The 12,444-nt window shown below is 44.4% G+C and overlaps 1 protein-coding gene across 1 annotated transcript in view; it reads left to right on the forward strand.

The window, feature by feature from the left end:
• Window positions 1-10,221, forward strand: part of myo5aa (myosin VAa) — a 32,978-nt gene extending 22,757 nt beyond the window's left edge. Inside the window, exons 24-42 of the mRNA XM_068741897.1 lie at window positions 41-195; window positions 289-393; window positions 541-675; window positions 1,051-1,107; window positions 1,295-1,522; window positions 1,965-1,973; window positions 3,240-3,340; window positions 3,499-3,555; window positions 4,678-4,758; window positions 5,850-6,048; window positions 7,489-7,582; window positions 7,676-7,825; window positions 8,013-8,167; window positions 8,279-8,368; window positions 8,694-8,844; window positions 8,933-9,215; window positions 9,292-9,466; window positions 9,577-9,657; window positions 10,069-10,221. Of these exons, the coding sequence (XP_068597998.1) occupies window positions 41-195; window positions 289-393; window positions 541-675; window positions 1,051-1,107; window positions 1,295-1,522; window positions 1,965-1,973; window positions 3,240-3,340; window positions 3,499-3,555; window positions 4,678-4,758; window positions 5,850-6,048; window positions 7,489-7,582; window positions 7,676-7,825; window positions 8,013-8,167; window positions 8,279-8,368; window positions 8,694-8,844; window positions 8,933-9,215; window positions 9,292-9,466; window positions 9,577-9,657; window positions 10,069-10,221 (2,459 nt within the window). The remainder of the gene's footprint in view (window positions 1-40; window positions 196-288; window positions 394-540; window positions 676-1,050; window positions 1,108-1,294; window positions 1,523-1,964; window positions 1,974-3,239; window positions 3,341-3,498; window positions 3,556-4,677; window positions 4,759-5,849; window positions 6,049-7,488; window positions 7,583-7,675; window positions 7,826-8,012; window positions 8,168-8,278; window positions 8,369-8,693; window positions 8,845-8,932; window positions 9,216-9,291; window positions 9,467-9,576; window positions 9,658-10,068) is intronic.
• The last annotated feature ends 2,223 nt before the right edge of the window (window positions 10,222-12,444 follow it).

Genomic DNA, 12,444 nt, shown 5'->3' on the forward strand with positions numbered 1-12,444 from the left:
ACATCTCTAATTGCGTCCTCTGTGTTTTTTGTCCCGTCAGAGAAAATGGTCCGCGCGATCGCTCAGGAAACCCAGCAGCTGGAGACGGATCTGAACGAGGAACGATCCCGCTATCAAAATCTCCTGACGGAACACCTCCGCCTGGAGGAGAAGTACGACGACCTGAAGGAAGTGATGTCGTCTTTGGTGAGCGACGCAACAAACACTTACAGTGATGTTGAAAGAGTTTGGAAAGTGTAAAGGTGCAACTATGACATTGGAAATGTTTATTTTCTTTCTCCTCTGCAGAAGCCTGGCCACAGGAGAAGAGATTCCACCCACAGCAGCAACGAATCAGAGTACACCTACAACTCAGAGTACGCCGAATTGGAAGAAGGTTCCCGGGCCTCCGAAGTAAGAATGAGGACCGGGAGTGAATTTATATTCTTCGGTTTTATCAATATCAATTGTGTCTTTGATAGGCAATCAGGACTTTGCAGCCTTCATAAACAGTTTTCATGAAGCTTATGCTCCTTCCCAACGTGTCTTCCTGTCCTGCAGGATGTGACACGAGGAATAGACACAACACTGACCCTCAAGCAGCAGAAACGCATCACCCAGCTGGAGCAGGAAAATCAGTCGCTGCACAACGAGCTGGAAAACAAAGATGAGCAGTTACAGCGGGCGAGCGCGAGCGTAAGTCTAACACCCACTCAAGTATGAAACGGCGAACGCTACGGGGCTTCCTCTCGTGTGTTAAAGGTACATGATTGTAAAAGTACAAGCAGAATAGATAATGATGTAAGTACCGGTAGTTGTTTTTATTTTAACGGCGTATTTGATGCCTTTTTAACAATGTGCTGATGGCTTAACTAGTAAATTATTCAATATGTCATGATTGATTAGCGGAAAGCATGTATAATTATATCGATTGTAGATTAATTCATTCATTAGTGAAGGTTTCACAGATTCGATCAGGTGTTCCATTCCTTTGTCAGACCGCGCTGTGTTGCCTGCAGTTTTCTTCGTCCCAAGCTCCTTTTCATCTCCTCTTTTCACTCCTTTTTTCAGCGCGAAGCAGAGCTTCAAAAGGCCCGCGGTGCAGAGCTGGAGTACGAGTCCCTGAAGGTGAGCAGTCGGGGAAGAAGAGGTCAAAACGACTCGAGTATATTTTCTTTCACTGTTTCCAGAGAGTGACTTGATCCAAAGTCAGACAGTTATTCTGTATAGTAATTCGTGCCCCAGCTTCAGGAAGACCATCCCACTTGTTGTTTATTACCAGGATGCCTTAACAACGAACTCTTCTGCTTCCCAGCGTCAGGAGCTGGAGTCTGAGAACAAGAAGCTGAAACACGACCTGGCAGAGATGAGGCAGAGCCTGCTGAGAAACGCCGCTGCAAACGCCGGGGCACCGGGCTCTCCAGCTTACAAGGTTCTCCTGGAGCAGCTCGATGCCTCCTCTGAGGAGCTGGAGGTTCGGAAGGAGGAGGTGCTGATCCTGCGCTCCCAGCTTGTCAGCCAGAAGGAGGCCATGCACCACAGGGTAGAGGAGGACTTTATTTCCTGGTTGTGCATCATCATTCACTTACAGTTAAACAACGGTGATCTCACGGTGCCGCTGAATCACAATATATGGAGATGACATGCTTGTTCACGTCCGGCATCTTCCATTTGTGTCTGTTTCACTGTTTGTTTGTTCAATCCCACAAGTAAAGCAGGACAAAGACCAAAAGCTCTGTTAGCTAAAGGCCACTTTGGATTCATACATCCAACTTCATTTGTTTTTATACAAATAACTAATTAAACATTATTTTTAGTTTTCAAACAAAGCTGAAGCAGATCAATGAGTCAAACGCTAAAAGATGTGTCGATTATAGATTGGAGGTCAGAATCACTCTTTGTATGGAGTCAGCGTTTTCACTGTGCCCTCGTGTGTCTAACTCTTCTGTCTTCACCTTCTCTCCTCGATCCATGCTTCTCCACAGGAAGAGAAGGTATAGTTTGATAAATTCATCATGCATCAGTACTGAATCAACTTCTCCATGGTGTGTCTTGCATGTAAAGCTTGAAAGGAAGGAATTGGGTTTAATGTTGAGCATCACTCAGATGACAATTACAACACATTTGGTGGGGGGGGCTTTTAGCAGTGGAAGTTATTGGTGGCTACGTACTTGTACTTATAATGTATTAAATTACATGTACTCATGTATTTTTTAAGTATGAGGTCTTACTCTTACTTTCTCTACTAGCTTGCTTCCGTCTGCCAGCACCAACATTCTGGTTTTAGTCTCCAGATCCTGAATGATCAGGTTTATGTGGGGCTTTAATGCACTTAAAAGACTGATGTAGTAAAAGGGGAATATGAAATGTAAAGTTGAGAGCAGCAAATGTCAGAACAAACAGTGCAGTGGAAATCGCTATTAAGGACACGTAAAATAAACACGCACACAAAAGAAAAGTCAGCAGCATAAAAACAACAGCATTTGTCCATTAAGAGGCTTTACATCAAGACACTGTCCTCTCCAGCTGTAATCTGATTGTCCTATCTTTGTCTCTGTCTTGTCCTTTGTCTGAATTCATGCATTTGGAAACTATTTGTGTCACTACTACGGATTAATGGTGTCATTTTGAATCTGTCCAAGTGAACACTGTCTGGATTTCATTCACCTCGAAGCACAGATGTTGACAAAAGCTAAAAACTCTCTCTAGGTTCAAAATGAAATTGCTCAGATTTTTAACTTTCATTTATTCATCTTCTTGAAGACGATCATAAAACAAAAAAATACATTTGAACATAAAAACATAAAAACATAAAACTGGAACACAACACATCAGGGTATTTGATTCTAACTCCGTTGAGGCGGAGTTCTCACTGCTAAATGAATGAATAATCCATCATATTGCAGCTCCAGATATCCCTGTATACATGAAATTGTCACACACTGGGGCATATGAACCCTCCTCTCACACATGATCACAGCCAACCTCGCATCTTTAAGCGGCCGACCCTGCCGAGACGTCGCTTGATGGCTTGTCACCGTTTGTCCCTGAGGTTTTATCTGGCTGATGATCGTCAGAGTCGAATGGCAGCTGCAGCCAGCGGCTACAATGCTAATAGCAGGGAATCGGCAGGAGACGCTGACTGCCCCCCAGCAGGGCATCAAAACTGTGGAGATATGCACCTCCTTGAGCAGCTGCTCACACTTTGAATTGGGGTGTTACTCTTTCTCATCTGTCTCTCTCTCTCTGTCTTTTTCCAGGAGACCATGACCGAGCCTTCCATCTATGCTGCGGATGTGTCCAAGCTGAAGGATGCTGATGAACTCAAACAGGCTTGCATTTGCCTCAAAGACACCAACAGGTACTTTGTTACATCCGGTACTCGCCCCAGTCCTATGGGCTTCACGTTTGTCACAGCTAAAAGTCACTCCAGCTTTTGTTCTTTTTTTTTTATTTTTATGTTATCGTGATGTATTTGCACGAAATAAGTGTTTGTGAACACCGTCTTATCCTGTGCAGATCGCCTAGGTTCATGCATAAGCCGCTGGAAGTCAGTGATCTCCTGAGTAGGCTGAGGTAACCGATCTGGCGTGGCCTCATGCACCATGGACAGGACCATGCATGGCCATGCTGCCAACAAACACTGTTGGAAAAACGTCTACTTCCCTGATGGGACTGAAATCGAGGCAGATGATAGTTTAGTGCTGATGAAAGCTTGGGCGGCTGTGCCTTCTCTGACCTAACAGCATGCAGAATGACGTAGCAGCTCTTCAGCACCAGTGCAGGTCTTCATTACGCTCTAACAGACTACTGGTGTTTGGAATAAGGAATGTGTTCGGCTTTGGAGTCGACGTGAAGGACTTGTAGGTTTGCATGGGTGTTAATAGTTCAGCATGAACCAGAGCAGTGTTTAAAAATGTTTCTGGTTTCCCTTAAAATAAGATCCGGGGATGTTTTCTGTAACATCAACAGCCCCGCTCTGTTTTTGGAGATACTGCAAAACTCAGTGTATTAAAAATAAATAAATATGTACAGCATGAAAGCATGAGCTAAAGTGTAAATGTAAACGGGTGTTTTCAAACTTTGACACGGTCTGCTCGGCAGTGAGGTGTGTTGCTGCGACAGGAAGCCTCTGTTCTCAGTTTTGCATGAAAGTCCAGATGCATCCATCCAGAGATGCATTGAACACACATTTATTTATTAGTTTGTTTGTATATTTGTCAAGTTCAACGTTTCAGCTCATTAACTTTATTTATTTCCTTGCATGGACGGATTTTCTCATGTCGTTGACCTCAGAATGTTGCACACATATATTCACTACGATGGTAGAGAGCACACACATAATATACAGGACATCAGTTAACTTCCTGCAACAAGATCCTTATTGGTAAAGGAAGAGTTGCTTTGTTCACCAAAAAGTCAAACCTTTATCCTCGTTTCTCCCACGTTGCTTGTGACTCGCATTCATACAAGTGGACAGCAGAAAATATTTAATACACAAAACGCAGACTCCACCAGTGTTTTCAGCAGCGCTGCATTATGGAGAAAACAAAGTTTACTTATTGACCTCTGAAGTGTTTGGGTGAAGCTCAGGGTTTTAACATGCACATAAAGACAACTTTCCCCACACCCAGCCATCCTGCATTTCTTTTTTCCCTTTGTGTTGTTCATGTCCCTTTTGTGTTGTGTGTCGGTCAGATCTGCCGCTCCAGATTTCCATAAGCTGAATGAAGATGGAGAGCTGTGGCTGGTTAATCAGGGCTTAAAGGAAACCACCAGGTGGAACTGAAGTGTGAATTTTGAGCATGATGGATTGGCTTTTTTTTTGCAGGAAGGTTCGAGTGCTGCTCTCACCTTCTCTCGCACGCATTTTCTCTCACAACTGTACCTTTGGTTTTTGATTCAACTCTGGATAGTTTTATTCTTATCCAGAGAAGATCTGGCAAACTATACATTCTAGCGATGCTTTTCAATACATCTTGAGTTTTCTTTGGATCTTACATTTTTAGGTGACTGAAGGGCGGCCATCTTCTCCATATCATATAATAATAATGCATTGGTTTTATATATTGCCTTTCTTTATATATATATATATATGCTTGTATATATATATATATATATACACACACAAACACAATATACATATCTCAGCGACTGGAGCGATTTTGGGTGAAATGTCCTCTGGCCTCTGTTTGATTTTCCCGTTTTATTGCCATCATTGTGCGGCGGAATCTGTCTGAATCCTGTTACTAACAGTTCCTCTGCCTGATAAAAGTTAGACCTTAATTTAACTCAATTTTCTCTTCTTGCTTCAGAATTGGCAAAACCCAGTGAGATATAATACAACTAGGCATTATTCACAAACACCGTGCGACTTCCATCTTGTGGTCGAGACCTCCAAAGATAAAATGTTTAACATTTCGCCTTCGTTTCCATTCGGCCTCGTATCATCACTCATGCAGAGTCAAACCTGACATGCTTTCAGCGAACTGAAAGAACCGTTTAGTTTTCCTGCTGTAGTCTTGACAGGCGGGAGCTCCTCTGGATGTCGGTAAGGTAATTGCCTTATGAAAATGTTAGCCGGCCAACTGGTGTGAGCGTATTAGCTCTGTTTTGGAAACATCTCTGAAGCAAGAAACTGAAATCCAGCTGGCTGTACGGCTCTGATGTTGAGCCTCGTCTTTGTTCGACTCTTCCGGCAGTGAAGGTGTTCAGAGAGCCCGGGCTCTGGGCTGCTCAGCATGCTGCTGTCCTGCCATTAAAAACCTTCCGTCTCACTGTCGTTTCCTCACGTCTCTTCATCTCCCTTTCTATATTTCGTGTTTTGCGTGGCCCTCCTTTCTTTGTCTCATCTCTCTGCCCCTCCCCAGGTTACTGGAACACCAGCTGCAGACCCAGCGGAGGTCTTATGACAGCGAGGCGGAGGTGCTGCGCAGCGAGCTGCAGAACCTGAAGGAGGAAAACAACCGTCAGCAGCAGCTCCTGGCCCAAAATCTGCAGCTGCCTCCAGAGGCCCGGATCGAAGCCAGTCTGCAGCACGAGATCACCCGACTCACCAACGAGAACCTGGTACGCTGGAACACACAGATACTTAGATACCTCACAGAATCCCATTCACACAAGGAAGAAATGTAATGTTACGTCTAGATTGGGGTTAAGGAATGACGCTGTTCATTCAGTATAACTGTATTCAAGTAGGAATCAGTTGATTGTTAACACCCCAAATGAAACCAGGGGGCCTTATTTCTAAAACTGAGATATACATGTATATGTAGTTATTCATTAAATGTTATTTGAACATGGAAATGATTGTATCTCTAAGTTAAGTCTGTACTCAGTTTAAAAGGAAAGGACTCGTCACAGAGGTTGTCTGCATTTAATCATCCGCTATTGATCCCCTTAAAAGTCTGATTTTATCTTATTGTTCCAGAATGGGCCCTCGTCTGCACTGACATTATATTACTTAAAGCAAAGTTTTCAGAATGGAGTTTTACATTTTAAGATTTACAAGAAGATGGATGGATGGATCTTCACTACCATCCGATTGTTCTGTAGTTTGTGGTTTAGAGGAAAAGAATGGGGGGAAATCCCTTTTATTTGTGTTCTGGTGTAGATTTCAGTCAGCAAACGGCTCCCACCTTAGCTTAGACAACGTTGAGTCAAAATATCCTCAGATTCCACAAGAAACATGCCGCATTTGTGATAGAATAGAGAATCATGTTAGGCTTTAAACTACTATCAGATTCTGCTATGCAGCATTATTGCATATTTAGGTGCTTTTTAGCTGATTAAGACCAGTGAAAGCTTATTGTTTTTCACTATAACACCCAAATATTTATTGTGTTGAAAAAGACATTCTGTCATTCTGATCCTGAGATACAGAATAGACTATTTTTCCCACGCTTACGTGTTAGTGATGTGTCTCTGAAGCGTTTTGGGATGAAACGGCCGCTGCAGTGCACACACACACACACACACACACACACTCATTGGTGTGGATGGTGTCACCTGACAGGTACCTGATGACCCCACAGCATCCCGAGAGGCTCGAGTCATCATTTTACGACGGATGGTTGTATGTAGATACGGCGTGTGCGTGTGTGTGTGTGTGTGTGTGTCTGCACGTTCATCTGCATGTGTTGGAACTAACTGAGTTTGTTGGTTTGGATGGAATGTGCGTCGCTCTAATCCAGAGCAGCGTCCTATAACAAAGCAGCGCGGCATCCTCTTCTCTTTGTCTAAATGTTAGGACGCCCTGTGTCTTCTCTTCCCTTGACACAAATGAGGAGAGCAGCTTTTACAGTGATTTGAAACCTACTCCTCCGCTTTGTCCCCCAGACTCACATTTTCTGAGACAACGCTGAGCGATATTCACAAAAGTGTCTCTTTCTATGATTGGCGGGTGATTGTGCAAAGCAAAATAGTCTTTAAGAAGTCCTCACTGTTCTCTCTCTCTTTGTCTTTTTTCCTGTCTCTTGACGCGTCCCTCCAATGTTTGGCCTTTGTAAGGATCTAATGGAACAACTGGAGAAACAAGACCGAACCATTCGGAAACTGAAGAAGCAGCTGAAGGTTTACTCCAAGCGGATTGGAGAGCTGGGAGGTAAATGAGAAACCGTCAACAAGAGGCTTGAGAGTCCGTGTGTGTGTTCCGGTGCTACATTTAGATGTAATGCCATCATGTCCCTTCTCCCAGCCGGTCAAACTGAAGGCCAGACGTCTCCAGGACAGATGGTGGACGAGCCGATCCACCCCGTCAATATTCCACGCCGGGAGAAAGACTTCCAAGGGATGCTGGAGTACAAGAAGGAGGATGAGCTCAAACTGGTCAAGAACCTTATCCTGGGTAAGAAATGATTATGAAAAAATGTGAAATAAGAGGCAAAATATCCATAAAGAAGTTCCTGAAGGACTTTTTTTTGGTCCCTGTATGGTAGCGGTTTGAGGACAGACAGGCGGTCTTGGCGCAAGAGTTTTGTAAGACTTTAACTTTCGGCTCAGCGCATCGCTGAACAAGCTTCGTGTCTCTCCAGAGCTGAAGCCCCGTGGCGTAGCCGTCAACCTGATCCCGGGTCTGCCATCCTACATCCTGTTCATGTGTTTGAGACACGCAGACTATCTCAAAGATGACCAGAAGGTCCGCACTCTGCTGACGTCAACCATCAACAGTATTAAGAAGATCCTGAAGGTATGTGCACTGTGTGTGTTTCTGGACAACCTTTGGATGTTATTCATTCATTATATCTGAGGATCACTAACTGCTGCGCTGATCCCGGTTTGCTCTTTCTCTGTCCGTCAGAAACGAGGAGACGACTTTGAGACGGTCTCCTTCTGGCTTGCGAACACTTGCCGCTTTTTACACTGTCTCAAACAATACAGCGGAGACGAGGTGAGACACGGATATTCATGAAGAGGATCATCACTGTGTCTAACGATCAGTTGTTTCGGTTTTCCTAAAAGGAATCCTTTCCCTGTGAAGCAATGGAGGGAAATAAAACTGAAAAATAAAAATACGTATTTATTTAACGAGATGATTATGCTGTTTGTGAAATCGGTATGCTTTCTTTGATTGGCTATTTTGTTGGAAGAAGAAACTAGAAGATGAAAAGTTGGAATTGGATCGCATTTTAATCTAACCTTGTGGGACAAAATACTACCACAAAATACTATACCTGTCCTTTTGTGTATTTTGACCTGTATGTTGTGTATCACAGGCCTTCATGAAGCACAACACAGCCAGGCAGAACGATCACTGCCTGTCCAACTTCGACCTGGCCGAGTACAGGCAGGTGATCAGTGACCTGGCCATCCAGATCTATCAGCAACTAATCAAATGCATGGAGAACATCCTCCAGCCCATGATAGGTTTGAGCACGTATTTTATTAGTGGATTTGTGTTCGCTCGTGGCCGTGATACAAACGAGTACCAAGCGTGCATTCGTCTTCTTCACAGTTTCTGGAATGCTGGAACACGAGACCATCCAGGGCGTGTCTGGGGTGAAGCCCACGGGTCTCCGCAAGCGTACGTCTAGCATCGCAGACGAGGGCACCTACACCCTGGACTCCATCCTGCGGCAGCTCAACGCCTTCCATTCCACCATGTGCCAGCACGGCACCGACCCCGAGCTCATCAAGCAAGTGGTGAAGCAGCAGTTCTACATCATCGGCGCCGTCACCCTCAACAACCTGCTGCTGCGCAAGGACATGTGCTCCTGGAGCAAAGGCATGCAGATCAGGTGGGAGGCGTCACTGCTCAAGGATAGGCGCCATAATGGCGTGCTTTTCTGTATCAACGTATGCTTGTTTGTTCAGGTACAATGTGAGCCAACTGGAGGAGTGGCTCAGAGACAAAGGGCTTATGACATGCGGCGCCAAGGAGACCCTGGAGCCTCTGATCCAGGCTGCTCAGCTACTGCAGGTGAAGAAAAAGACGGATGAGGACGCTGAGGCCATCTGCTCCATGTGTCTGGCCCTCACCACCGCTCAGGTAGCGCGTCACTTTAGCACCGCACTCACCGGAACGACAGCAAACCTCAGTCTGATGTGAAGCCGGTGTCGGTGCAGTGCAGAGTAACGGGTTGCCATGTTGTGTCTCAGATTGTGAAGGTCCTGAACCTCTACACTCCAGTCAACGAGTTCGAGGAAAGAGTGTCGGCCACATTCATGCGAACTATACAGGTAATTTATTACTATTAACCGGTAATTAATAGTTCACGGTGTTCTTTACGGTTAATTGCACTTCTAAAAACTAAAGACATGAAGACTTCTGGAAAGCACAAACAGAAAAAGTTACAGCCTATAAATTATTGCGCTGATTGAATGTGCTTATTTTCATTTTCATTTGCTAATAACTCCAGCACTCAGTTTTATTTTTTTATATTTTGAGTCACTTGCTCAAAAATGTTTAAACGTTCAACCAGCATGTCCCTAAATTAAGAGCAGTTTCCTGTTTTTTCCTGTCTCTTGTACCGTCCAGATGGTTTCCATATATTTTTACGTGTATTAGTCATGAGAGTGCCCATTTATGATGAAGGAAAGATGTCGTCTTTAAAATGTTAAACCATTTGTTCTCTTCTTTCTCCCCCTCAGACTCGTTTGCGAGACCGCTGTGACAGTATCCAGTTATTGATGGATACAAAGATGATTTATCCGGTCACTTTCCCTTTCAACCCTTCCTCCCTCGCCCTGGAGACCATCCAGATCCCCAGCTCTCTCAACCTGGGGTTCCTCACCCGCGTTTAAACGATTAAGCGCTTATAAATGTCATGATAAGTCTTAAAGAGCCGCTGATTGGAAACGTGGCATTCAGCTCATTATCCTTGGCCTGAAAAATTACAAACCCCAAACACATGCTGAACTGTCGACATGCATCTGTATGATAGTCCTATGCTCTGAGCATTCTCGTGCACGGCTACACACGCACCTTCTCTCTGACAAAATACACCCACAGACATCCGTGGATTTCAGTCTGGCTGCAGGGCCGCCGCTTGAATGAGCCGCTGCCTCTGAGAGATGCCACAGGATCTCCGCTGACAGCTGGGGCTGTCCCAGTGGTGCCCCCCACCCCCACCCCACCCCCCGTCACCCCCTCCCCCTCCGCTGTGTTTAAACTCGTCATTAAGGTAGCGCCTCATTGTCTCTTTCTCTGGTGAGGATATATTTACTGGCATACAGAGGCATCGTAGAAAGAATGCGCTGACACTACACAAAGAGGAGTAGCTTGACGACCTCTGGTCTTGCTTGATGTTTTGGGTTCCTGTTTGATAGTCAAAGTGAATTCTTAGCCCTCGGTGTGAGGCCCGATGTGTGATGAGATTAGCTCTCTCCGCCCACTTTGAGATGACCTGGACCAGGCTTCATTCTGTATGCTGTCGTTTCACCCTGAACACGATCTTATTGTCTCTCTGTACTATATTATTTATACATATATAAATAAATATAAATATTCCGAATATATATATCATGTATTTTATTTATTGCGTTCGCTCCCGAGCCCAGGTCTCTGTTAGGATCAGCCTTCTCTTTGCAGAGCACATGTTCCATAACTCCGTTGTGACGGCTTTTAGTTGAGCTCCATTGAATGCTGTTTATGTCAACATCAGGCAAACGATGTAGAATTAGAATAGTCTAAAGATGATTTGTTGGCTAAAGTCTTAACAAGGAGATTTCAGTTTGTCATGTGGGGCATCGGCTTTCAGGAGGAGGGAGAGAGATTCAAACTTCACTACACTCCCCACACTAAACACTGCTTATCACCAGGATCTCTAGCTGTCCTCTCTGGTCACTTTGTAAATCTTTTACTGTCATGAGTGTGGTATTATTTATTTCAATGGGAATTTTGTCAAGCCATGTGTCACTGATATTGTGATATTTATTTTGTCCTTTTGGTTTTGGTTCAGATCCTGGGTGTCGAGATTCATTGAGTGAGTTTCAGGTCATTTGTCACCAAACTTTCTTCCCGGCCTGCATTCACATTGCAGCCACTGCCTCGTGTTGAGCACCTTTTCCTGTTTACCTCCTGTGCCATCAACCAAATTTGCCTCTTACCCTCACGTCAACCTCATTTATTTGCCTCATGACCTTACCCTGTCCAAAAAAAAAGGTATTTCACTTTGAGAGAATATTTTGTCCCGTGTACGATTTTGGCTGGTCACCAAAGCTTTTTGACTCGATGTTTTATTAGATTGGAAGATAATTCTTAGGAGACAAGTACAGTAGCATAGAAAGTAGACGCATGAAGTATCGCATTAAATGCCACAGTTAGCAGCCTGCTTTCACGCTTACAGGAATTAGACTAGGTGGACGAAAGACAAGTTGGTATGTGAAGTTTTATTTTGCACTTGTACAGGAACTTGAATTCCAGAAGATCGGGGGGGGGGGGGGCACATGTTTTCAATCTGCCTTTTGTGTTATATTGTATGTTGATTGATGAGGTACCATGGTTTGTGTAAAGAGAACACACACATAGTTTGTGGCAGGAAAGTGAAGGTATAAAGTAAAATATGAATGTTTAAAATGTTGGTGTATGAAGGTTTTTAGCTTCTTATTGTGGACAAAGCCTTACCTGGATTATTTGCTTTCTGAAGGACTTAAACACAGGATCAATATTGTGGAATTGTTTTGTTCTGTCAGTGTTTTCCCTCATTGTAAAGTGAATCTAAATGATTTGACCTGCAGTTGGCACCACAGATGGGTTACACTGGTTAGACATCAGTCAAACGGCACCTCTTAGACACGTAAGAAGCTACGGAGTCAGACAAGTGAGAGGAAAGATGGAGCACCTTTTTACAGAACTGTGATCCATTAAGTGTCATCCTCACACCTGATCCGTTCAGAGTGCAGAGCAGGAAGAACCCCTTCATTCATTGGTGCAGAGTGTTGGGCAGAGCAGCGGCGTCTTGCGCCCCTGGAATTCTCTTAAGCTCCCCGGTCAGGAGAAAATGTTATTCCTTTACTCTGCATCCA

The sequence above is a fragment of the Brachionichthys hirsutus genome, chromosome 1 (assembly GCF_040956055.1).
Source record: "Brachionichthys hirsutus isolate HB-005 chromosome 1, CSIRO-AGI_Bhir_v1, whole genome shotgun sequence".
In the NCBI taxonomy this organism is placed as follows: Eukaryota; Metazoa; Chordata; class Actinopteri; order Lophiiformes; family Brachionichthyidae; genus Brachionichthys; species Brachionichthys hirsutus.